Here is a 25,911-nt window from a genome sequence, read left to right as displayed (position 1 = left end):
ATTCATCTGTCTTTCTCCCTCCCTCTTCACTCTCACACCCTTGCACCCTCACATTTTACATGACAGCATTACTTTAGTATCTTCAATAAAGTAACCTCAGCCAGTGAAGCAAATACAAGCACCCTATGAGGTGTGACTAACTGTTGAGTGCAGCCTTTTTCCTTTGCTGCTGTTTATAGATAACATAGAGTCCTTGTTAGCCTTGCAGCTCACTTAATTGAAATAAAGCTGGTAGTGAGCAAGGGAAACAGAAACATGGCATTTGTTAGCTTCTGGATCTCCTGCTTTGTGATCGGCACTGATGTTGCTTTCTCTTGCCAGAATACTGATGACTTTGTGGACGCCAGTTCTCCGGGGGACATTGTTATTGGAGGCTTGTTTGCAGTTCACAGTGAAATGTTGCATCCAGAAGAATATCCTATCAAGCCAATAATTCAGAACTGTGCTGGGTGAGTGATACTGCAAATTATATATATGGCACGTGAAGAAGAGATCACTGTCGTCAGGCATGTACTTCTTAAGAGCAACAAAATATGATCCTTTTTCATTTCTTAGTCTTTAAAAGTACCTTGAATGTCACATAAATTGCACATAAATGAATATAGGATGACAAAATACAGCACAGGTAAAGAACACTGTGACTGAGGAAGGGAATGAGCATTTGATCTCATTTTAGTTTTCACACAATTAAATAGCCTCAGAGGTCTGCAGTGAACAATCATTTTATTTTTATTTAAGTGCTATTTTGTTGCTGTATATCTGAAGTACTCTGCTGTGCAGTTGTTCATGATTTGTTATGAAGTTGCACCTACATGATTAGAACACAGTCAGGGTGTTCCATTTTACCTAAGCACATATTAAGGTATGTCTTCTGCCTCACAGGGCAGCTCAGTTGTAATCTATGACCATACTTTGCTGGCTAGATTGCAATTATTGTTAAAATTACTGTAATTATTACACATTGTATTGTAATTTTGGCATTGTGTTACAGAATAGACTATATACAAACACCATGTCATGTTTGCATTCAGCTTCAGACTGAACATCAGATTATTTATTTTGATGGCTCCAAATCCCACTGTGCTTGAAAGAGCCATTTTTTTCTGGAAAGAACGCAAAGAAAATCTGGTGAAGAACTTCCTTTTAAAGAATGATAACGCTTTCCCAAGCCCAGGAATTCCAAATATGTATTTAATTTTAACACAGGTGCAAATCTTTGGATTTTACTTGAATTTTACAAGCAACTTAATCCCACATCCAAGTCTAATAATCAGCTCAACATGCAGAGAGTCATCTGGATTTATTTCAAAATTATGACAAAAATGATAGCTTTGTCAATCTTCCCTTATTTTTATACAGGCATAAATTGTTTCAGGTCCATTTCAAATTTAATTTAGCTTGCAAGATTTGTAAACTTTAGAGAAGCTTGCCTGAGAGCTGAGTTGTTTGTATTGCAGACATTTTTTGCTGTCACAATTCCAGTTACATATTTGATATCATTTCCACTGCAGAAATGGAGAATAGCTGTACTGACTTCATCAGGTTTAGAAAGAATTTTAGGAACATCGATGTAACCACTAGAAGACATCAATCTCTGAAATTTTTTCTTCTATTCTGAAATATTTGCTCCTTTCTTTTCTTTGTTTCATGCCTTTGGTAAAAGCAAATCCATTTTTTTAAAAAGCTTATGGGACAGATCAAATGAATTGGAATAGACTCATCTTTGACAAATGCTTCCCAAAGATATCACTTGTCAGGTAGCATGAAAATGTATTTTTTAGTACCTTTCTGTTCAGAAAAACACTTCGGGTATATTTTTAATTTCGTATTTATTTTGCTTAATCTCCCATCTAGGTGAGACAAAAATATATGGTTTCTAGTCGTTTGTACATTAAAACCCAATCAAACCACACAAAACATACTATGCATCGCTTCTTTCCAGTCTTTGTCAAATTTTAAGGGATATGCTCAAAATGTACTTTGCTTCAGCCTTATTTCTAGCCATATTTTTCTAAAGTAAAACTTCTGTCTTTCCTGACAGCTTTGAAGTTCAAATTTTTCTTCAAACACTTGCAATGATACATGCTATTGAAATGATCAACAATTCAACGCTGTTACCTGGAGTTACTCTGGGCTATGAAATCTATGACACCTGTGCAGAAGTTACAAAAGCCATGGCATCTGCTCTGAGGTTTCTGGCTAAATTCAATTCTTCTGAGGATGTTGTAGAGTTTAAGTGTAACTACTCAGACTATGTTCCGAGAATTAAGGCAGTCACTGGAGCCAGCTACTCAGAGGTTTCAATGGCAGTTTCAAGGCTGTTGGCTTTGCAACTAATTCCACAGGTAGGTCTGAGCAAATGATTTTATTTTGGACGGGGGGATAAGTTTACCATACTTAGAATAAAGAGTGCAATTCTGATCATAGGGATTGAAAAAGCCTTATGTTTGCTACAGGGCCAGATTTGGTTCAACCTAAGGACACCAGGGAGGGCTTGATTCACTCACTTAAACAAAGGCAGTAAGGTCTATTTCGTATGCCCAAGGCACATACCTCCAAGGGCTATTTCAGGGTAATGCTGGGCTCCTGTCAGCCTGGCAGTGCCATCAGCCAGTCCTATATGTGTGTGGCAGTTACTCTAGTGTACTTTGGATGCCACTCAAGGACTTGGTCCAGGCAACCAAGTTACAATCACTATGTCTAGTCTAGATAGTGATGAATATGACAATACCCTACTTCAAGGTGGGAAAAAAAAAGTCCTATTCAAATTTTACTACAAATTTGGAAAGTCTCTCCTGTCTGAGAGAGCTCAGATGTTGGAGTTTGTTTATAGCTATGGACTGGGAAGTGAGGAATATTGCTCTAAAACACAGTTTTACACCTCCTGCTCTTCAAGGAGTGTTAGGTTAGTGGTTGGACTTGATCTTAAAGGTCTTATCCAACCAAAACAATTTTATGATTCTGTGGTTCTAAGCAGATGTAGAAGAGTAAGAATACAACTCTGTAGATCCGCACTGGTCCCTCCCAAAACATCCTTCTCTACTTCTGACCTCTCTAGGTCTAGTATGGTCCCACAGTTGCACTTAGGCTGGTGCTTACATTTCTACTTTCTCCATTGTAAAAGAGTTGAGGCAAGGCCAGGCCCCACAAGGAAAAAGGAGATTCACTTCCACATAATATTGTGTCTCAGGCTTGATTTATCAGTTTGGAACAAATTACTTCACTGCAATGTAACAACATAGTCAACAAACATGTGGAAAAGATATAAAATCTGAACTAAACATAACTTTTAGCTGAACCTTTTCCTGTGCAATAGTAGGAAGTAATTATGACCTCCGGCTCCACCATAGGAGCATGAAAATTAAAATGTCACATTTAAACATAATCAAAAGAGATTAAACAAATCCACATAGAGGTGTAGAGATGGAAAAGCTGACCCAGCACATTTTTCTCATCAATAGAATTTGTAATCTTCTGACATATGTAAGATCTGGTATATCTTCCAGACAGGCGACGCTCATTTCAGAAAGACTAGATCTACTTTTTAAGAACCATCAAGCAATGTAGGAAATATAAGTGTAGGAACAAAAGCTCCTACAAACAAAGAGAAAAGGATTAAAACTAGTTGCTTAAAATAACATTGTAATAATAAGATTTTAACTTTAAAAATCTTATTTTAATAAGATTTAAATAACAGTGTTCCATTTATGGTTTTTTAGCTACATTTACAAGAAAAAAGGTAATAAATCTTTTACATGAAGGAATTATAGCATTCTGTAGTATTGGTTACTGTTTGTTTTTCTGGGAGATTCTTCCAACAGACTTAATGATCCTTTTAAAATATAACAATAAAATCTTGGAGAGAAAATATATATGTGTGTGAACCATACTAACATATTCAGTGATAGAAAAATACTACAAAATGTAAGGTTACTAGCAATATAAATAACTAAAATAATAGTTAATGCTTCCAACATAATATTGTCTTGCATAGCACGTCACTGATATCTGAATAGAGTGAAACAAAAGCCTCGTGCCAGCATAACTGTAATATTCATTTTGAAAGGCTTTATTCTATGTCTTCACTGAAGTAATTATGTGGATGAGGATGAAAACAGTTGAACTGGTACTGGACATCAGTCTGCATCCTAAAAGCAGGGTGAGGAAATCTGTCCCATTTAGCTGCGCCTTGTGGATGCACACACAGAGGAGAAGTGAGTGTGGATCAGGCTGGATGAAAGAGTATCTTTGGATCTCTTAGTGTCCTTTGGAGGAGATTGTTTTCATAACTAAATTGTTCATTATTCCTAGGTCAGTCCTGCATCATCAGCTGAAATTCTCAGTGACAAAATCCGGTTTCCTTCTTTCTTCAGGACTATCCCCAGTGATTTTCATCAGACAAGAGCAATGGCCCACTTGATCTGTGAGTCTGGGTGGAATTGGATTGGAGTAATAGCCACTGATGATGACAATGGACGGTTTGCTCTGGAGAGCTTTGGGGTGCAGGCCATGGCAAATAATGTTTGTATAGCTTTTAAAGAAATGCTGCCTGCCTATCTCTCTGACACCACCTTTCACACCAAAGTTGATCATGCAGTTGAGAAGATTGTCAAGGAAACCAGAGTAAATGTTATTGTTGTCTTTATGAGACAGTTCCATGTGCTCAAACTCTTCAAGAAGGCAATTGAGAGGAACGTAAATAAAATCTGGATAGCAAGTGATAACTGGTCAGCTGCAGTCAAAATCAGTACAATTCCCAATATCACACAGTTGGGAACCGTTGTGGGATTTGGATTTAAAAGTGGAGACATCTCCAAGTTCCAAGACTTTCTGAAAAACCTTCATGAAAAGCCCACTGACAACAACAAGTTTTTACGTGAATATATTACGCTTTTGTCACTCTGTGCACACCTGGAATACCATGATTTTCAAACATGCATTGCCAACCAGTCCCAGGATGATCTAATGCAAAATGTTGAGAATAAGCATCAGATCTGGAGAGATGATTTTCTGAATGCTAACATTGAACCAGCATTTATTCGTAGTACTATACTTGCAGTCTATGCCATTGCTCATGCTATTGAGGGGCAATGCAAACGCAGAAACTGCAAGGATCCATATGCCTTCACTCCCTGGGAGGTATGATGTTAATTCTTTCAGATCTCATTCTCTCTGCATAGCTTTGATCTCAATTTTGTTGCCACATTACTGGACTTAGTGTCTTGGTCCTCTTACTAAATGTCTTTTTATTCTCATTCCTGCTTTTCTTCACCAACTACAATCGCAGACTATGTGCTAAAGCAGCAGTGTCTAACTGCTACAGTGATGAGAACTAGATGCCAATTTGGTCTTATTTTCAATTAATTCAGATGCAAGGACTCCTGGTGCTAAGCCATGGCTATGTTCTGTAAATAGAGAATGATTATTGCATTTCACATACAGATAGCTAACTGATGGTGAGTAACTGCATAACTACTATCTCCTCCTTCATGGGTGATTTAAACACATGACTCCACAGGTGCAGAAAGGATCTTTAGCTGGTGGGCTTCATTAGCTACCCTAACACTTCCCCCATCACCTTCAAACAGCACAGCGAGTAAGCACCAGCTTAGATGAACACTATGCAGACTCCTTGCTGGAATTTCTTGCTAGCTACTCACATGTTATAGAATAAAATGCATAGTCAATCTGCAGTTGACTTATCAGCTATTCAGCTACTAGTGGTTTGTCCTGTGGCTGCAAACCACTGCAATACATAGCAATAAGTGTTCTTCAGAGATGGAGATATGGCATGATAGAAGCATTCACCAAAGAGTTTTGATTTCCCCTCCACCCCACCTCCCTCTCCATTGTCTCGGTTTTGTCTGAATTCAGGTATTTTTCTCTATAATGAATCTTTACTTGAAAGTGAAAATGCAACAGACTATTCCTCTGTCCAATTTTGATTTGTACCAAAGTGACTGGTGGGAAAATTAGACACAATCTTTCAGATGGGTGAGGTTCCTTTTATCAAACTCTACTGGGTGGGAAAATAAGAGGAAATATCAGACAAGTAAACCTGACCTGACCTTTTACCCAAGAACCTGCTCAGGAATACTCACTTTTACACACTTTTACTCAGAGGATTAAACAAAAGTTCATTTAAAAGTCAAACAACCACTGAAGCCCTTTGACTTACTCTGACCTCTTATCCTAGGTCAGGGCAGGTCAAACCAAGATAGAGAATTGGGGAAAAAACAGCTAGTAACAATCAGACTCTTACATGAATTTCTAAATGCAAATGGGATAAATTCAGGACTGCTCTACAGGGGATGCAACTTTACGGAGCTGCATTTACATCATCACTGAATTAAATCCCAAACCATCCAAATTAAAAGTCCTGTTAAGAGACTAAGAACTCATGAAGAAAACTGAAAGAGATAGTTATTGCCCTCTGTGATATTCTTACAATATATTCTCTCAGTACTAAATTTAAACCCTCTAGCAAAGGATATATATATACATAAACCTCAGGATGCAACTAATCCTTGTCACACATCTCCACATACAGAGAAATGACAGTCACTGGTGTTACAGGCTTTGCAAAAATAACCATCAGTTATATCAAAATGTTGTTAATTATTAGTCCCTTCTATCAGAAGCTCAAGATGTATCAACACAGCCTATTGTTAGAGAAACTGGAAAAGTGAAGAAAAGAAAAATTAAATTACTAATCTGAGTGTATACAATAGAAAAATTCCTTTTCAGTCCCACAGAACTATACAATCTTGAACTCAAATGCTGTATTTTCTAGAAGAAAAATTTGCTTGTTCATAAATTGATAGAGATGTAGTGGGAAGATTGGGAACTCTCAAAAAAATTACATAATACACATGAAAAAATATATGTTATATACAATAGGTATGTTATATACATATATTTGCCAAGCCCTGTTAAAGTCATGTACTTGTCAGTGTGTTTGCTAATGTTACAAATATCACAAATGTATTTGTGTAAGAGTATGTTTTTCAAAGGGCAGTTAAATGAAACCTTTCACCAAAGCCTTGGGGTTTTTTTCTTGTTAATTAATCCCTAGGCCTGCAAAGGGATAAAACCTTTGCTTCAATTCAGAACTGTAATAGTTAATGAAAGTCATTTTATGCTCTTCCCATGAATTGGGATTGGGTTGCATTTGCCTTAACCTTTTCTAGTTTCATATGGAACTTTTTGATCTGTCTGTTTCTGATGAGGGAGATGGACATTTCCTCCTGTTAGAATGGGTTGCATTATTAAACTGGAGAGTTGCCTCTTCAAAGTGTGCTTGTTTTCATATTTTGTATTATCTATCAAATACGGCCTTGCTGTTTGCTGCCATTATGCCACTGATCACTTCATCTCAGCAAACTGGCATGTATTGTTCTTTTAACAGTTCTGAGTCTCACCTTGCAATACACAATATCAATCAGAGCCACAGCCCAAAACAATGTTAGATATTTCCAGACACATTGAGGGAGGTTACTCTGGAAGCAAAAGTTGCACACACCAATTCAGAAGGCAGCAAAGTAACAAGTAAGAAATTATGATTCTTTTATTAAGAGATTTTTCATGTCAACAAGATTGTCTGAATAACACAATTCTGTGTCAGACAAACTAAACAGTTATAAAGATGACTTTTAATTTTGAGATTTCTTTTACTCCTAGAAAGCAACATTTCTTTTTAACTTAATACTATCATACAGACATTAAACTATTGAATTTATCACATGGACATGATACTGATGTATGTTATCATTCTATATACTTATGTTCAGCTCCTTGAAGAACTTAAAAAAGTTACATTCACTGATGATGGTAAAGAAATCATGTTTGACTCCAATGGAGACATGAACACTAGTTACGAAGTCCTTCTTTGGAAAGAAATTGATGGCCACATGGAAATCACCACTATGGCAGAATATGACCCAGAGAAAGGTGGCTTTATATTTGAGGATGAAGAGAAAAAAAGAGAATTTCTGGATTTAAAGGTAACCTTTAATTTATTGACATAACATGAAATTTGTTTCATGTTTTCTTCTCGCTCTAGTACTTGTGGCTGGAGTATATGTCAGCTAGATATGTCTCTTGTGGTTTCATGTTCTCCTTATAGAGCAAAGAATCCTCTTTGGATATATCTGACCACTTTCATGCACCTTGAGAAGCACGTTAGTCTGTAAGCAGGCTCAGTGATTTGAAATTATTTCTCCAGAATGCTCTTAGGAAGTTTCCTAAGATGATAAGTTACATCTGTCCTAAAGATGCTACTCCACAATCTTGAAAAGGGGTTTTTTAATTAAAAAATGACCAAGTATGAAAGCCCCCTCTCTTATGTATCACTGTCCTTTATTTTCTACATGAAGATTCCTTTGTAGATTGTATTGGGCAAAAAAACCCAAAACTTTTGTTGATTACTCGTTCCTCTTAGAGCTGAGGTCAGCATGACTACAGGAGTCTGAGGTAGGTGGTACCACCTGGAGCTGTGGCACTGGTGTAGACAGGACTAGTGGTCCTCCAGTCTCAGAGCAGATGAGCAGGGTTTCAGGATCTCACTTGTGAAGCACTCCACTGAAATCTCCCATCAGAGCTTCTAGGCTTTCTTTGAAGCTGATCCTCAGCAGTCTAAATTCCAGTTTCAAAGCTGGATGAGATATTGTGATGTGGATTTTAAAAGTACACATGACTCCACTGATTGGCATTTAGGTCCAAAAAATAAAATTACCAGGTAGATAATGTCTCATCCTGTCACTTGCTGACTGTGTAGAGAAAATATAAGAAATATGGAACCTCTAATGCCTCTTTTTTCAGCATCATTTTTCAGATTCCTTTAAAATTTGTTAGATTTTCTTAAAAAGTGCAAATTGCAGAATTACTGGAGGTTTGTTTTAACATTTCTTAGTAATTGGTGATTCCTGAGCTGATTTTTTCTTTTGTTGTTCTCTTCACATTGCAGAAGGTTCAGTCAACATGCTCCCAACACTGCAAGCCAGGACAGATGAAAAAGGTTACAGAAAGTCCACACACGTGCTGCTATGAGTGTGTTTACTGCCCAGAAAATCACTACAGCAATCAGACAGGTAAGGAATTGTGATCCAAATAAAGGTTTATTTAGACATCAATACAATTGCTGGGTATTATGTGCCTTAGCAACCTGGACTACAATTTGAAATGGGATGAAAATATTTGTTTATGCACAGTTTCCCAAATATAAGTGTTTGGCCTATAAAACTTAGTTGAAATGCTTTTTAGAAGATCAAAATTTAAACAAGTTTCCAGTTGACTAGCATTATCCTTTGTTAGGATGGAAAGTTTGGCTGGTTCATCAGTGAGTCTGATTAAAATAGAGCCTTGCTTCCCTGTCTTTCCACAGAATACTCAGTCCAACAAGGCAGATATTTTTTACAATGAGGGTGGTAAGACACTGAAACAGGTTGCCCAGGCAGGCTGTGAATGCCCCATCCCTAAAAGTGTTCAAGGCCTGGCTAGATGGCAGTCTGAGCAACCTGGTCTAGTGGAAGGTGTCCCAGCTCATGGCAGGAAGATTGGACTACATGGTCTTTGAAGGTGTTTTCCTGCCCAAACCAGTCCATGAGTCTACGAAGTTCATGGTTTATGTATTTTGCTTACCAGCATTTTTTTTTGTCTTGCCAGAGAGTACTGCAAAGTTTGATATAATTATATAGTAATATTTCCTAGTATCAAACCTGATGTGCACTTTACAATTGATTTTTATAGGTTTGAGCCAAAACTTTTAAAGGGGAAAATGGAATCTGGAGGAGAGAGATGTAATGAGGTACAATGTACTGTCATTATCCTGACAGCAGAAGGAAAAGAAACTTTTTCATTCAAAAAATTGTGAAATTTCTCCATAACAGAGGATAAGCACTTTTAAGGAAAAGCAATCTTTCATATCATAATCTAAAGCAATGTTTATTCTTGATGCTGTATTTCATAAGCTATCTGTAGAAAGTTGGTCAAAATAGGTAAAGAAAAGATACATAGTTCCAATTTCTGCAAGTGAATTCATTTGCTCTCAAGCCGTTGTTCAGATTGCAGTTAAAGTTTGCCTGTCCAGAGCTCTTTCAGACTCACGTATCTCTTCTCAGTGATGTCCAAGGCAGTTTTAGGACTCTGGCTATTTTCCCTGTCCCACCCCCCACCCGGCTGCAGGCGTTCCTCCTTTGCTCCTCCTGCACCGCTGTCACCACTGCCACCGCAGCCCTGCAGCTCCTCCGCCTGGACAGAGAAAGCAGCAGTGGGAAGCAATCAGCCCTGTCTATCCATTCCTCTTAGCATCCCTTCCCACATTGTTCCTAGATCTCAAACCTCGATAATCCCCTTTCCAGTTTACTTACTTCAAGTTTCTACGTTATCTTCCTGCTTTTTTTCTGCTTTCAGATATGGATTACTGCTACCGATGTAACAACAAAACCTATTGGGCCCCCATCAATAGTACCACATGCTACAGAAAGACAATCTATTTCCTCTCGTGGACTGACTGGTTTGCTATTTTCCTCCTCATCCTCTCCGCTTTTGGTGTTGTGTTGGTTTTGTCAATTAGTGTTATATTTACTAAAAACTTGAACACGCCGGTTGTGAAGGCATCTGGAGGTCTAACTGTCTGCTATATTATTCTCTTCAGCCACCTGTTAATTTTTTTAAGCACCCTCTTCTTCATAGATGAACCCACAGAATTCAAGTGTAAAACTAGGCAAGCCCTCTTTGGCATAAGTTTTACACTCTGCATTTCGTGTATTTTAATAAAGTCACTAAAAATTTTACTTGCCTTCAGCTTTGATCCCAAGCTGCAGAATTTCCTGAAATGCATGTATAAACCTATTCCCACAGTGGTCACCTGCACCGGAATTCAAGTCGTCATTTGCACCTTCTGGCTAATATTTAAGACACCTTTTGTAAAGCAAAATTTCTCCATCCCAAGAGTAATAATTCTGGAGTGCAATGAGGGCTCCGTTGTGGCTTTTGGGATTATGTTGGGCTACATCGCTGCCCTGGCCTTTGTTTGCTTCATATTTGCCTTTAAAGGTAGGAAGTTGCCAGAGAACTACAATGAAGCCAAATTCATCACCTTTGGAATGCTGATTTACTTTATAGCGTGGATTGTGTTTATCCCTGTCTATGCAACGACATTTGGCAAATACCTGCCGGCGGTGGAAATCATCGTTGTTCTAATATCCAATTATGGAATCCTCTGCTGCACTTTTTTCCCAAAGTGCTATATCATCATTTGCAAGCAAGAAACAAACACAAAATCTGCCTTTCTCAAAATGATTTACACATATTCGTCCAAGAGCGCAGGCAGCATTTCTGTCAGTCAGATTTCTTTGAGTTCCAAGTCTTCCGGCTCCCAAGCTACTACCTCAGACTCATGTAAATCTGAGAAAAAATCTGTGAATGGAAACTGCCACTTCCAAGTGCCTGGGCAGAGACTAATAAAAGGGAAAGTTCTTCCTAAAAATTCTGCAAGGACTATGTCCAGGAAAAGACTCTCCAGCATATGACTAGGCAGTATGAGAAGATGAAAAGCCATCTTTGAGAGCCACTTTTGCCATCTCCAAAGAGAGCAGGTCACACAAAAGTGCCTTCTCCTCTGGTACTTGAGCAGTTATCCATTACCAATTCGCAAGGCTCTCCTTCATCACAGAGTCCAGACCCTGCTCCCACAGGCACCATGAGGTGCAGTCCCCTTCAGCATCTCCTTTCCTTTCCCAGACCTGTCATGTGGACCTGCAGGAGCCTATTCTGCAATCTGACTTCCCAAAGTGAAGCAGAAGTGCCTGGAAATCATTATTTCTGACAGACATGTAGGCAGGAATGTACGGTTTTACTCCACTTTGTTTGCATCTTTGATGCCCAATTGTTTAACGAGCTCTTCTTCTCACCTGGATCTGGTTTACAGATCAAACAGAATCCTTTCCCAGCCTTTGTTTGCTAGGATAAACAAGGCCAGTCCTTTAGTCTCCATTTTTAAGATAGGCTTTCCATTCTCCTGGACATCCAAATGTAGCCCTTTTCACCTGGTATCAGTGAAGCCTTTTTTTTTCTCCTCTCAAAAATTGCACACCTGGTTACAGACAAGTGCTGTAATAACTTTCAAAATTCCTTGTAATTAATAAGATGATAATGAATTTGAAACAAGTCTATGTAAAAAAATGAAATCATTTCCCTGGAGCTGTGCAGTTAGACATGCAGTCATCTACTTTTCTCCCATACTCAGAGGAAATACACTGGCTCATCTCATGCATCTTACTTCCCTTAGTTGAGTAAGTAATGTCAATATGTAACATCAAAACTCAAACTCACTAATTGATCACTCTCATTAGCATAAGTAATGTACCAACTAGGATCAGCATGAGAGCATCCAGGGAATTTTAGCTTTTCTGGTACACATTTTAAAAGATTTTGAAGAAGAAAATTGACAATGCACCATTCTGACACATACAAAGAGCACAAGAATGAACTGATACTGGATGAGTCTCTGCTCTGCAGCTCCATGAACAAGAGGCAAAAGGCACGTTCAGAGAAGGAAGAGTATTTCTGTCAGGACAACAGTACCTCATAGCTTTTTCAAACACTAAACAGTAGAGCTCTATTGTCAGTCCAGGACTCTGAACAATATTTTATCATGTTCCTAAACTGCATGGCTCAGACCACAGAAACTTTGTCATTTTTGCTTCTTTGCCATGTTACTGTGAAACAACATGAAATTCCTTGAGTTTTGCTCATGCTTCTGCTTAGGTCTGGAATAACTGGATGTTATGACAGGCCAAAATAAAATGCAGTAAATTTGGTGTTAGGCAGACATACTGTGAAACTGTTATTTATGACATATCTGGTTTCAAATCATTTGTATTTACAAATTGGAAACCATATCCATATGATTTTTTCTACTAATATTTTGTTAAAAATAGATATAAATCACATTTTGACAATGCACACGGGAAATTAAATTACTGTGACATGTAGACTATGTATGTAATCCAGACGTTTGAAGACAATTTTTAAGTCATTTGAATGGTAGGAGTGTAATTTATAGAGATATATATATATATATTTGAGTAACAGCTGACTGGAAGAATGAAAGTTTATGTACATGTATTTATATGATGAATGCTGTTGATATATCAGTTGTTGCAAATACTGTTCTGAATATGAAATGATGTACAATAAGGGTAAAATTACTGCAATTTGACTGCCAAAGCAGCACAAAGAGAAGCAAAGCTTACATTGCACAATGACTTTCAGCATTCAGCTGGTTAAAAAAGTTAATCTGGCTCCAACATTGTATCTGTATTTATTGTTTTCAAAAGTGTTGAGCATGTCATGTCTTGAAGATACGAGGAAAGCAGATGATTAAAGCCATATTGTTATTTAAAATTGAGTTGACTTGCTTAATTTCATTACCTTTCCCCATGAACTTTGGTCTGGCCTTGAACAAGTAGCAATACATGCACCTACGTATTGTTTCCACCCAGTAGTCTCAACATGCTTCTTAAGAATGTCCTTTAGGGTGATAACTAAGTATGGCAGGGCAATCCAGCCTACAGGACAATGAGGAAAGTGTATTGAGGAACAGGGCATGATGACAGCAATATGAAGGTCTCTGCAGAGACATCTTTAAGGAAAGGCATCACATATGGCAGAATTTAAAAGGAAGAGCATAAAAGCACACATATGAGTGAAAAAATAAAAACAATGAGAAGTTCTGTTGTGATTGATCTAGTGTTAAACACATTCCATGTCTCATTTCCCTAGGAACTCCTCAACTACATCCAAATGTCTTGTCCGCTTTGGCAGTGCCACTGAGTCCCCTCTGTCCTTGAGCCTTGCATGTTTTGTTTGCTTCTCCAGCTTCTTAGATCTTCTGCATGGAGCACAGTCAACAATGGAGCTGAGGGGATGTAATAGTCATACTAGCTAGACGTGGCAGAAAATAAGAAACAGGCCATGTTATGTACTTCAAATGTCAGAGAGACCTGGAAATCCTGGTTGATAATACACTAAACATGAGCCAGCAATGTGCCCTTGTGGCCAAGAAGGCCAATGGAATCAAGAAGAGAGTAGCCAGCAGGTCAAGGGAGGTTCTTCTACCCCTCTACTCTGCCCTGGTGAGGCCTCATCTGGAGTCCTGTGTCCAGTTCTGGGCTCCCCAGCTCAAGAGGGACAGAGAACTTCTGGAGAGAGTCCAGTGCAGGGACACCAAGATGATCAGGGGACCGAGGTGATCAGATGATCTTCCTCAGTTCAAGGACAGGGAGCTACTGGAGAGAGTTCAGCACAGGACCAGTAAGATGATGGAGTGGAGCATCTCCCTTATCATGAAAGACTGAGGGAGCTGGGGGTCTTTATCTTGGAGGAGACTGAGGGGTGACCTCATTAAAGTTTACAAATCCATAAAGGAGGATGGTGTGAGGAGGATGGAGCCAGGCTGTTCTCAGTGATGCCCAATGATAGGACAAGGGGCAACGGGTACAAGCTGGAACATAAGCGGTTCCAAAGAAACACGAGGAAGAATTTCTTCCCTGTGAGGGTGATGGAGTACGGGAACAGGCTGCCCAGATGGGTGTTGAGTCTTCTTCTTTTGAGAAATTCAAAACCCACCTGGACGAGTTCCTGTGTGTCCTACTCTAGGTGGTCCTTTTGCAGGGGGGTTGGACTAGATGATCTTTCAAGGTCCTTTCCAACCCTTAAGATTCTGTGATTATGTGACTAATACCAGCATTTGGGATTCTGCTCATATGATCCTCAGCAGCCCAGCCAATATGTACTGAATCTTCCCATCCTTCCCAGCTGTGTCTCCAGAGACAAGGAACACTGCTTGACACTACACTGATCTGAGCAGGAAGAAGGCAAGAACAAAGGGGCTATGGGCAGACTATAACTGCAGTATCACACTCTAGATCGTTTCTATGGATGTGTTTTCATCTGCCCAAAAACTTTCTGAAATAGGACAGAGCTGCTAAGAGGGTGGGGGGTGAAGGAGGTGGGTGTGAGAGAGGTGTGCACAAAGAGGTGTATACTTTCTCGTTATTTTTAGAAGGACATAAGAAAGCCCATGTGGAAATTTGATTCAGGGAGCAGGGTTCTTCTGTTTAAGGAGAGGCTCATTTGAAAACAGAAATATTTTTTCATAAGTAGAATGTGGGAAGATTGATTTTGATTTTTTTTAAAGTTAGTACGAGTTAAATGCATTGGAATGGCTTTGATATTTTACCAATAATAGGGACATTTTGTTACTTTAATGATTTCAGAATGGAAACTCTACATGTGTGAACAAGAAAGCATCGCCATGGGACTACTTACTGAAAAGAGAGTGCTTTTTTGATTATCTTTCCAGAACAAAATGTTGTCCAAATAGCATTAAAAATAAATAAATAAATAAATGGAAATGGAGGACACTAGAGCTCACTTTGGTGTCAAATTTCTGATTTTCTCTACTCATAAATTTGCTTTTGGGGAAAAAAACAAAAAAAACAAACAAAAAAAAAAAAAAACCCAAAACAAAACGCCGCTTACCTCTGGCTCTGCTCCTGAAAATAGGTAACCGGAGCTTTTGACCACAAATTGTTCAAGATGGCTCATTCTTGCTACCACGCTGAGCACAGGGCAGTTTTATCTATCCCTGGGGAGCAAGGCTTCCTCTGAGCAGTAGGAGGCGTTCTGCTTTTGGTTGGCGGATGTAAAATCTGCCGCTGATTGGTACCGAGTTTTGAATTCTTTTGCTTAGAAAACAAAACAAAACAAACCAAACAAAACAGGTTTACTCCGTTCAAGATGTGAAAGGGAAAAAAACTCAAAAAATAAATTAAAAAAAAAAAAACCACAGCTTTTCGGTTGAAGTAAACAGAAAGGCATGTGGTAAGAATCTGTACGTCTGAAACCTCTTTTGAAAAGACCCACAGACGATGTGCTGAGGGATGGGTTTGGCGGTGTTAGGTTAGTGGTTCGACTTGATGATCTCGAAGGTCTTTTCCAATCAAAATGACTGTGTGATTCTGAAAGTGGCAAAATGACAAGAAACCGATGCGGGCAGATCCATGTTGTGAGACCTGAGTCCACCGGGCGCTACAACATGCTGCAGAATCACCGCGGTTGTTACGTGAACCGCATTCCGACTTGGGATGTCGAAGCGCCTAAGACAGAGCACCAGCTTCGGAGGGCGTGAGGTGAGCGGGATGGCTCCGTAGCAGGACCAGCCTCTTTCGCCGGCAGCAGTCCCGCCTCGCCTCGCCTCGGGGAGCGGCTGGGGATGCTCGATGGGGCGGAGCCGCTCCCGCGCCCGCCGAGGCACAGTAAGGTCCCGGCGAGGCAGAGGATGCCGGCGCTCCCCGCCGCCCTGACCATGCTGCCGTCGCGCCTCCGCCCGGGGCGGCTCCTGTCCGCCGCGCCGCTCCGTGTGCCCGCGCCGCGGGGAGCCGCCGCCGGCGGGGAGCCCGTCCGCAGCCCGGCCACCACCCGCGGTGAGCAGCGCTGCCCGCCGCGCCGGGAGCGGGGCTGAGCGGGCGGGGGTGGGGATGGGGGGGTATGTGGTGGGGGCTCGGTTACACCTCGGGGCTGAGGGGAGGTTTGGCGGCGTGCGGGCGGGGGGCCGCGGTGGAGCGGGACGGCGGGCTGGGTCTGCGCCGTGCCACGGAAGCTCGGGGGCGGCCAGTTCTGCTGCTGGTTTGGGTACCCACAGCCACTGGCCGCAGGGTGGTTGAACCAAACCCGCAGAGACACTCATCACTCGCGGGACTGTTCGGGAGGTCGCGTGGAGGTCGCTCTGCCCAGTGGAAACCTGGAAATTTAATTCCTGAGTTACTTTTCCGTGGACCAGGGCGGGCAGGAGTTTTCCCCTTCAATACGTTACTGTCCGTGCATGGTTGGTTTGACAACGTGTTGTGTTCCTAATCTTTAAGCTGAACAGGCTCACAGGGTAGTTGCAAGTTACAAACCGTCGAAGTTTGACAAAAAAATCCTCATCTGGACCGGACGTTTCAAGACAGAAGATGAGATCCCTACAAGGATCCCGTAAGTGCTCTCTGTTCTTGTCCAAGGGGAACATGGAGCAGAAGGGAAAACAGTGGCGTGATCCTGATCTAAAGCTTTTCTGCAGAGTTTGAACCAGTCAGTTTTTCAATGCTGGAAAACTTGGAAACAAAATAGAGAGCAAAAGGGTTTCCTGTCCTGGTTAGAGGTTAAGATGAAAAAATGTTCCTTCCTGGGGTCCCCAGAGCCTGGAATAAAGGACTGGATCCATCTGAATAGATAGCCTTGGTTACATTTATGTACTGGCTTTTGTTTGTTTTGCTTATTCCTAACGTGCAATCAGAGAAGGATGTTATTGGTACAGTATTTTCTGTTTATAGCTCCCATAAACAGATCTAAGGGAGCTGACTGTCAGTGAACGATTCCATCCAACAAACTGATTTATTTTAGAATTCAAGGAAAAACAGGTTATGAGAGACACATCACCCAGCAAGGAAAACTGAGTACTTGAAATAGCCTTAGCCTCCCATTCTTGTTGACCCACTGGACTATAGATGGTCCTTGAACATACCTCACCACCCAAACCATGTGGTTATCTGACTCAATGAAAGCATCGTCCAAGGGATGCTCACTGAACACATGAAACTCCCCTAAGACCTTTTTCCTAGGATGTTAGATAGTGTGTTAAGAGATCTCTCTCCAGGACACTACTTTTTATCCTCACACTATGTCACTGTCTTGGCTGGTACGTTGAGCAGAAGCAGCATGCAGAGCTGTGGCATGCAACAGGTACATCCTCAGCCTGCTTCTGTTAATTAATTCCTGGCATTTTCACTGGGTGTTTGCTGAGCTGGACAGTGGCTTTCTAAACAATTGTGTCTCTCTTCAGCTGCATTAGTCTCACCATCTTTCCCAACAGAAAAGTTCAGACAGGTCTCAGAAGCTCTAAAACCTATTCAAGTAATTGGGAAGTGTTTATAAAGACACACATTTCCCAGTCCATACACTTAGATACACACAGATCGCTCATCTGGTAGCTGGCCTGGTTAAGTGAATGTCACTCTCTGTGCTTTCTGGCCTTAGAACTGTAAGACCATAAAAAGTAATATACTAGAAGCGAAATGTGAGACATGGAGGCTGAACTGTGTCACTGCTTTATTAACAAAACAACAGCAATAACAAAAAAGACAATTGCAAGACCCCATTAGCTGTAAACACAAGCTAGCTGCTGAAGGTGGTTTGTATTAAGGGTCAAATCTGCAGTCCTTATTCAAGCTTTGGTTTTGGTTTTGAAGGTTTTTTTTTTAAACAGTTATTACTGTCTTCAGCTGAGGTTTACCCAGAGTCTTGATTAAGGTTTGAGTAGCAAAGGCCTTAATGTGCAATTAGGGAAGAAGATCCTTAAGTCTGTTTTCCTTAAAGCAGGGAGAAAGTGAAAATCTGCTTCAGAAGAGTTTCAATTAGTGCATTGTGAAATATGATTAGGCTAGTAAGCCAGACTAATAACATTTACGGTTTTACTTTTGTTGCTACAAATGGATTAGTGCATTAATGACTTGATGTGCTTGTCTGCTGTGTGATTTGTTTTAAAGATGATGTTTACCACTGTACAAAACAAAAGCAGCTGGAACTGTGGGATCTGCAAGAAACGTGTCCTGCACAGCATGTGCTTATGTGTACATTGGCAGGGAATTGGGTAGTATGGCATAGCCACTCATAAGACTTGCCCTATTCCCTTGCATTAAGGCTTAGAGAGAAGCACTGCAGAGCTCAGCCTTGGTACCTGTTCCCATGGGCACAACTTCCACTGTAAAAACTCCAGTCCTGATCCATCCCACCACTCATCCTCTTTGAAATAAAGCTAAGGGTGTTTTGGGGGAGATCGTTACAAGAACTTTATTCACAAGATAAAAGTCATTCTTTATGAAACTATCCTTTTTACATATGTATGTATAAAACCATTACTATATATTATGTATATTTATATTCTTTATGAATATGACCAGCATTTCCAATCACATTCTAGGGACCATCAAGAAGAGTGTGTCCATCAGGTCAAGGGAGGTTCTTCTCCCCCTCTACTCTGCTCTGCCCTGCCCTGGTGAGGTCTCATCTGGAGTCCTGTGTCCAGTTCTGGGCTCCCCAGCTCAAGAGGGACAGAGAACTTCTGGACAGAGTCCAGCACAGGGCCACCAAGATGATCAGGGGACTGGAGCATCTTCATTTATGAGAAAAAGCTGTGGGAACTGGAGCTGTTCCCACAGCCTTTTCTCATAGAAACTTTTTTTTTTCCACTGAACTAGCCTGACTAGCCTAGAAAAGACTAAGGGGAGACCTCATTAATACTTATAAGTGACTGAAGGGTGAACGTCAAGAGGATGGGGTTACACCTTTTTGTGTAGTGTCCAGCAACAAGACTAGGGGTAATGGACATAAGCTGGAATGCAAAAAGTTCCACTTAAACACAAGGAAAAACTATTTTACTGTGAGAGTGAGGGAGCCCTGGCACAGGCTGCCCAGGGAGGGTGTGAATTCTCCTCTGGAGGTTTTCAAAACCCACCTGGATCCATTCCTGTGGGACCCGATCTAGGTGGATCCGCTTTAGCAGGGAGGGGTTGGACTAGATGATCTCTAGAGGTCCCTTCCAACCCCGGCCATTTCATGACTCTTATGTGTCTTTATAAAGCATTCCCATGTGATTTATGAAAGGAAAACAGCACACAGCCAACATTATAATGAACATCTTAAAAGCTGTACTCCCAAGTGTAATCTTGTACTTTGAAAAAGACTCAGAGGAAAGTTTGGCACTGATTTTAGTGACGGGAAGGTTTCCTGTGTTGCTGGTTCTCAGGGTTACACGGCCTGCTCAGTGGGGAGACACAGGAGCTCCCTGAGGGAGCTTGCTGGCCTCTATGCTTCTCTTGCAGCAACTACTGCCCAATGCAGGGTAGCTCTCACGTAGATTGGACATATTTAGGTGTGTATTCCTGTAATGGCATGAAGGCTGACAGGAGCTGCCTATTTTAAATAAACCTGCTGCTTTCTAAAGAACAGAACTCCAATTAATAGCAGTGCAAACTCTTTTAACCACCTATCCAAGCATGTGAAGTCCCTACCTTGCAGTATATAGGATGCCATGTAAACACTAATTTCTGAAGTATTGAAAAAACAGAACTTGCTTTCACTTATGTCTAGCTGACACCACTTCTCCATTTAAAATTTATAAAAGTCACTATATTTTCACTCTATTTAAATAGAGGTTAAGTTTTGATTTCTGGTGCATTTATCCCAAGTATTTAAATGCAAACATTTGTTGCATGAGCAACACTTTTTTTCACCTTAAAAAATTATCTTAAATCCATTAAATTTTATCAGAAAATGCAAAGTTCTTGGGTGACAGATAAGCAATCATAGCAAGCTGAAGATCACAGAATGGCAGGAGTTGGAAGGGATCATCTAGTCCAACTCACCTGCTAAAGCAGATAGATTAACCTTGATCAGGTCACATAGGAACAGATCTAGGTAGATGCTGAAAACCTCCAGAGAAGGAGACTCCACAGCCTCTCTGGGCAGCCTGTGCCAGGGCTCCCTCACCCTCACAGTAAAGAAGATTTTCCTTGTGTTTAAGTGGAGCTTTCTGTGTTCCAGCTTCATCCCATTACCCCTAGTGTTGTCACTGGACACTACAGAAAAAGGTGGCATCCCATGCTCCTGATGTCCATGCTTTAGATACTTGTGTTGATGAGGTCCTCCCTCAGTCTTCTCTTTTTTAGGCTAAACATCTTGTTTTAGCAGCTAATTCCATTTTTATTTTTCAATTGTGATGTTATATCTGTGATGCTTTGAAGATACTTCAGTCTTGTAATGATTTGGTAACTGTAATTGCAGGCCAGAGATGCTGGACAAGGCAAGAAACAAAGCTCGAGTTAAAGCCTGTTACATTATGATTGGACTCTCCATTGTTGCCTGCTTTGCAGTGATAGCGTCAGCTAAAAAGGTGAGTATGTCAAGTTACTTAAAAAGGATGGAACCCTGTGAGAAGCAGACAAACCTAAACCCTGAGCAGCAGCTTGCACCTACCCTCATTTTAGCTAACCTATGTTATTCTCCCCCTGCCCTGTAAGCAGCTGCTGGACAGCTGTCCCAGCCACACACTGCACCATGTCTCCCCTCAGTCACTGCTTTGTGTCCACAGGCCGCTGCACGCCACGAGTCTTTAACAAGCTTGAATTTGGCCAAGAAAGCCAAGTGGCGGGAAGAGGCTGCATTGGCAGCGCAGGCCAAGGCAAAGTAGCTTCCTAGGAATTGCCCAAGGGCTGTGGAGGAGCAGAACCGCTGCCAAGAGGGATTCCTGGATTTCAGCAACGAATGGACTGCTGGGGTGTTGGAAGATACTGGAGCCAGCACAGGTTGTTAGAGGAACGCAAAAAAGAAAGTGTGGGTCTCTCTTACTAGAGAGATACTCAATATGCTTGGGGCAGAGGAAGCAGAATGTTTTGCATGATTAAAAGCAGTAATTAATTTCAAAGGAGGTGAAATAGTGTCCTAGGAACGTCAGGTATGTTGGGTTAGGTATTTAGAAAACGTACTACATCCCAAATTTTCTGTCTGGTGAGAGTCCAGTGTTACAGCATACCAGTCAGGCAGCTGGAATTCATTTGCTTCACTGCCACATTCAGAACAGCACTTGGGTTTTCTAGCTTAAGAAGCCACGCTTACCCAAACACTAAATAAATACAGCAAACATCTGTAAAATAGGTTTTATTGGTTTCTGTAGGTATTTTGAGATTTAACATTCCGTAATATTGCATACTACTCATAATGTGTTCTGTTACAGTAATGGGCCTTTAGCCTGGGTTTAAAGATGCACTATTACTATCTGAAGTTAGTACAGGCATTTTAGCTTCCACACGTTATATGAAGAAATTGTGCCATAAGTAACTGAAATTTCTCATTTCACATGTCAGTGAACTCTTCAGGTCACCGTTAAACTTCACATATCAAGTGGCAGACACGTTACAAAAATCTTCAGCTGTACAGTTCAAAAAATCTAAACCCACTGAGAACTAACCATGGAGGAAAGACAATAGTGCACCTTTTCTATTTTTTATTGTTTTTGTAAGACAAACCCGACAAGAAATATTTTCCAGTTGCAAACTTGTTCTACAGCTAAGTTATTCCTGTGCCAACATTATTACTATTTTCTGATTGCTGCTAGCAACAGTGTTTAAAGCAAATACTAGAAAATTAAAAAGCTGTATGAACCAGTCCTCAGACAAAAGTGCAAAGATGAAAAAAATCAGATATGATTCAGTGTATCAAGTGCAGGGAACTAAAAAAATGCATAGTTGCATAGATTAGCTAGTTACTATCACATTTAAGCAGAACAAATGGTACCCTTTTAATAAAGTCAAAACCCTGTAATTGATGAGGCAATTCAGAAAACATACAAAATACCAAACGTGGAGAGATTTTCTTCTCAGTTACTTCTCTTTATCTCCACGCTGGTTTCATCTGTTTAGGCAACACCATCACATTCATACTCCTACCTGCAAACGACTGCACCAGAGCTGACCTTAAGTCATCACCTCTGGTTTTATATTGTTCACTTAAGTGCTTTTAACAAAGCGTGATGTAAAGTCTGTGATAAAACAGAAGAGGCCATCCTGTACATTTATCCTTTTCATTATTAGTTTTAATCCATTTTAGGGTATACCATCTGTTGAGTTTAAATAATGACTTTCATTAGCCAAAGTCCATCAATTTTAGTTCCCTTTTAAACCATTACATTTAAATGTATCAGAGGCATGAAATATAGCTTACCTAAATGCATAAAGTGCAGTCACTAACCATTCACACATACCAAATAATATATCCACAAAACTGAAGACATTATGTCAAAACAAATGTAATACTTTAAACATCCCCTCTTTTCTTCATTTTCAAGTCTTTTAATTAAGATTTTTGTAGTTCGGATTTGGTTTAGAGAGGCTTAAGAAATGCAGTTTTTACAGGGTTCTCCAAATAAAAAGCAGGCACAGCTGGTTACGTTATCAAAACAAGGTTGTTAGAAACAATGGAATACCCTGTTACCTGAATAATTTTCTTACACTAGAAGAACACTGAAGTTCAGCATTTACTAATAATCCTGTTTAACTTTCATGATTGTTACCCTGTACTTTGAACAAAGTGAATGGGGGAGGAAAGAAGGAAGGTCAGTATATGAAAACCTAAAACTATGAGAGTAAAAAGGACACAAATACAATCATCTAATATTCTATGAAAATTTGGCAGCTGTACTCAATAGTTTCACACTGTTCAAAACTGTTGTATGCTGTACAAATCTAGGTTTAAAGTGTCATTTGCTAAAATATCTCATTATTCAGAGTTCGTAAAGTAACAGCACTCCTATATACATTTCTATCTGCCACTAAAAAGACTTCAGAAAGTAGTTTCTTCCCTCCCAGTGACATCTTAGTCAAAACTGACCATTAATCTTAGAAAATCCACTTCAAGTCCCACATTCAATTACAATATAGTATATATTGCTGTAACATCAAAGTGAAACATCTTAGAATCTTAACTTGCATGTAAAAAAAAGTCTAAATAGAAAATGGTACTGTACATGATACCATCTTTAACCTGTATTTTTCAGTGCATTAAAACATTGATTAGTGACAAGCACAGTGCCACGGGCTAAGTAACTTTAAATTGCAGCTTTTTGTGAAGCACAAAATGCTCTCATATGTCAAGGATTTCACTTAACCCAGGAGTTTGCTGTTAATGCATTAATTACAGGTAATAAAAAGTAATCATACTTCAGAGTTATCCCAAAGTATTAGTATCTCCAAATTAGATATACTACTAATGCACCAGAAACACTACTTATATGCAAGTCAAAGCAGAGCACACGTTTTTCTGTATTCAAAATTGTTAACGTAAATATTAGAGTTCTATTTCTTTTAGTGGTCAAACAGCAAACACTGTATACTGTAGAGCCTAAATATTTAGATGACAGTAACTTCTAGTTAGTTTTGGTGTCCACACACTAAATGCTATTTACAGTTCAACAAACTTTTCCTTCAACTGGAAAGGAGCAATTTGCTAATCGTTCTCCACTGTAGCATTCCTATTGTCTTACCAAAAGAAAACCGAGTTAAAGAACAATTCAAGTGGCTGTAGCGCATTTGGTCAAAAAAATAACACCTGCTGCCTAAACTTTTAAGAAGCCACTCTACTAGAAAGGCAAACATTGCACTGTTTCTCAAACTGAAGCGATGTTATCAGATTTTGACAAGAGACAGCTGTAAACCATCTGCTTGGTGATTTGTGCAAATCACCATTTCTGTCATTCATAAATCGCAGCATTCTCATGGTAACTACAGCAACTGCTTCCACTGCAAAGCACTGGAAGGAATTTGTGGCTGACTTTTAATCCCATTTAGCAGCTTTAATTACAGAGCTAATTAACATCAAATGACCAAGCTCTCTGCTCTGACTCCAATTTGAAAACCTCAGAAATAGTCCTCTTCCCATATAATTCAGGAAAAGCTTTTTCAAATATTCAGTATTATACTAAGTGATCAGCATTACACATGTATATCTATTATGTCTTTAAATACATTTTATAAATAAATTCCTACAGCGTGTTGTAAAGTAAGTAATGCATAAAAGTTTCACAATTTAAATAAATATTTTTCACATTCCAATTCAGCTTCTTACAAGCTCATCTTTATTTCATGCCTTAGTTCCGAAGCAACGTTTCTGCTTCAATACAAGAGGTAGATTTTAATAGAGACTGGGCAAGTCAAGCCTACTGCCAAAAATGCAACTGTCAGTAACTGTATTGCTGATATGCAGTTTGAGACTACGTAAGAAATTCAGAACCACTACCTAAAATCCTACTAAATCTTAGCTTAACAGTTCTTGTTAAATCACATTTAATGCTTTACTTTAGACATGATTACTCACAGTTGTTTTCTGTACATAGGAGATAATGAAAAACACAAATACAAAACAAAGAACAGTTGTATCTAACACAATATATAAAAGTGCATGAGCTGCTTTTCTTCATCTATTTCTGCAAAACAGATGCAACTTCTCTAACTTTGGCCATAACGAAAAGACCTCCAGGGAAAAAAACAAACAAACCATAAAATGCCAAACCGTACAAGTGTTTACATTTTTTTGCTTGTCTTCACTTTGTCAGTACTTTACAACTGAAACCCCTCCATTGGAGCCTCCTGCTGCTGAAACACAAACTGCTGTTGACTTTCATCCACCTGTGGTGCGATACTGGAGTCCTCTTCTTCCACACCAAAGTAATGTTCTATGAGTTCAAAAGCCTTTTGGTAGATCTCTTGATTTTCATGCCTCTGAAGAAATTCAATTTTATCAAGTCCTAAATTGAAAATAAAACGTTTTCAAAATCTAGTTGCTTAAATGAATGATGAATTCAAAAGGGAAGCTGCTTATATACAGTATGGTGGTGCTTCCCAGATGAAAAAAAAAATGCAATCCCAAATGATTCAAAACTCCTTTTTAGCTATTTAAGATCATTCAGTTTTCACTTAAGCTGGATTAGGAATAGCTCATATGAATCCTTCTGATGACTATAGAGGCCAAAGCAATGAGGGTGATATAATTAGCTGTTTCTCCTACTTAGGCTTATACTCTAGAGCTTCAGCAGCCTGTGCTTAACTGGTAAAGCAAAAAAAGCACCTAGACACTCAGTAGTTGAAAATACGACCAGACTCAAAATTTGGAACAGACTAAAATCGACTGAAGTATTTAGTACTTATTTCTCTTACACGTTAGATTCCAAAGTAAGTTCTCCAAGTATGCACTTGATTTTAGAAACTCTGGAACAGGGAATAATGTAGGTAACTAAAAATGTTACTAGCAGTTTCTGAA

The 25,911-nt window shown here is 39.8% G+C and overlaps 3 protein-coding genes across 7 annotated transcripts in view; 2 read left to right on the top strand and 1 right to left on the bottom strand.

Annotated features, from left to right (window-relative positions):
- The first annotated feature begins 255 nt into the window (after nt 1–255).
- Nucleotides 256–11,531, top strand: GPRC6A (G protein-coupled receptor class C group 6 member A). Its single transcript, XM_010202874.2, has 6 exons — nt 256–449; nt 2,042–2,345; nt 4,312–5,139; nt 7,791–8,003; nt 8,966–9,089; nt 10,411–11,531. The coding sequence occupies exons 1-6, from the start codon at nt 256–258 to the stop codon at nt 11,529–11,531; spliced, it is 2,784 nt and encodes a 927-aa protein (XP_010201176.1).
- A 4,654-nt stretch (nt 11,532–16,185) lies between these two features.
- FAM162B (family with sequence similarity 162 member B) lies at nt 16,186–24,711 on the top strand. Of its 2 annotated transcripts, none has more exons than XM_061990571.1 (4): nt 16,186–16,490; nt 16,929–17,040; nt 20,887–20,995; nt 21,174–21,262. In XM_061990571.1, the coding sequence occupies exons 1-4, from the start codon at nt 16,280–16,282 to the stop codon at nt 21,216–21,218; spliced, it is 477 nt and encodes a 158-aa protein (XP_061846555.1). In that variant the 5' UTR covers nt 16,186–16,279; the 3' UTR covers nt 21,219–21,262. The 2 variants fall into 2 exon arrangements, with proteins under 2 accessions (XP_061846555.1, XP_061846554.1); XM_061990570.1 differs by having other exon boundaries at nt 16,221–16,490; nt 21,194–24,711.
- KPNA5 (karyopherin subunit alpha 5) overlaps nt 21,745–25,911 on the bottom strand; it is a 21,324-nt gene continuing 17,157 nt past the window's right edge. For all 4 annotated transcript variants that reach the window (XM_061990564.1, XM_061990565.1, XM_061990566.1 and 1 more), the window contains one exon: nt 21,745–25,399. In XM_061990564.1, coding sequence (XP_061846548.1) covers nt 25,212–25,399 — 188 coding nt within the window. In that variant the 3' untranslated portion in view covers nt 21,745–25,211. The remainder of the gene's footprint in view (nt 25,400–25,911) is intronic.

The sequence above is a fragment of the Colius striatus genome, chromosome 2, assembly GCF_028858725.1.
Source record: "Colius striatus isolate bColStr4 chromosome 2, bColStr4.1.hap1, whole genome shotgun sequence".
In the NCBI taxonomy this organism is placed as follows: Eukaryota; Metazoa; Chordata; class Aves; order Coliiformes; family Coliidae; genus Colius; species Colius striatus.
Note: the sequence above shows the minus strand (reverse complement) of the source record. Positions and strands in the feature narration are given on the sequence as shown.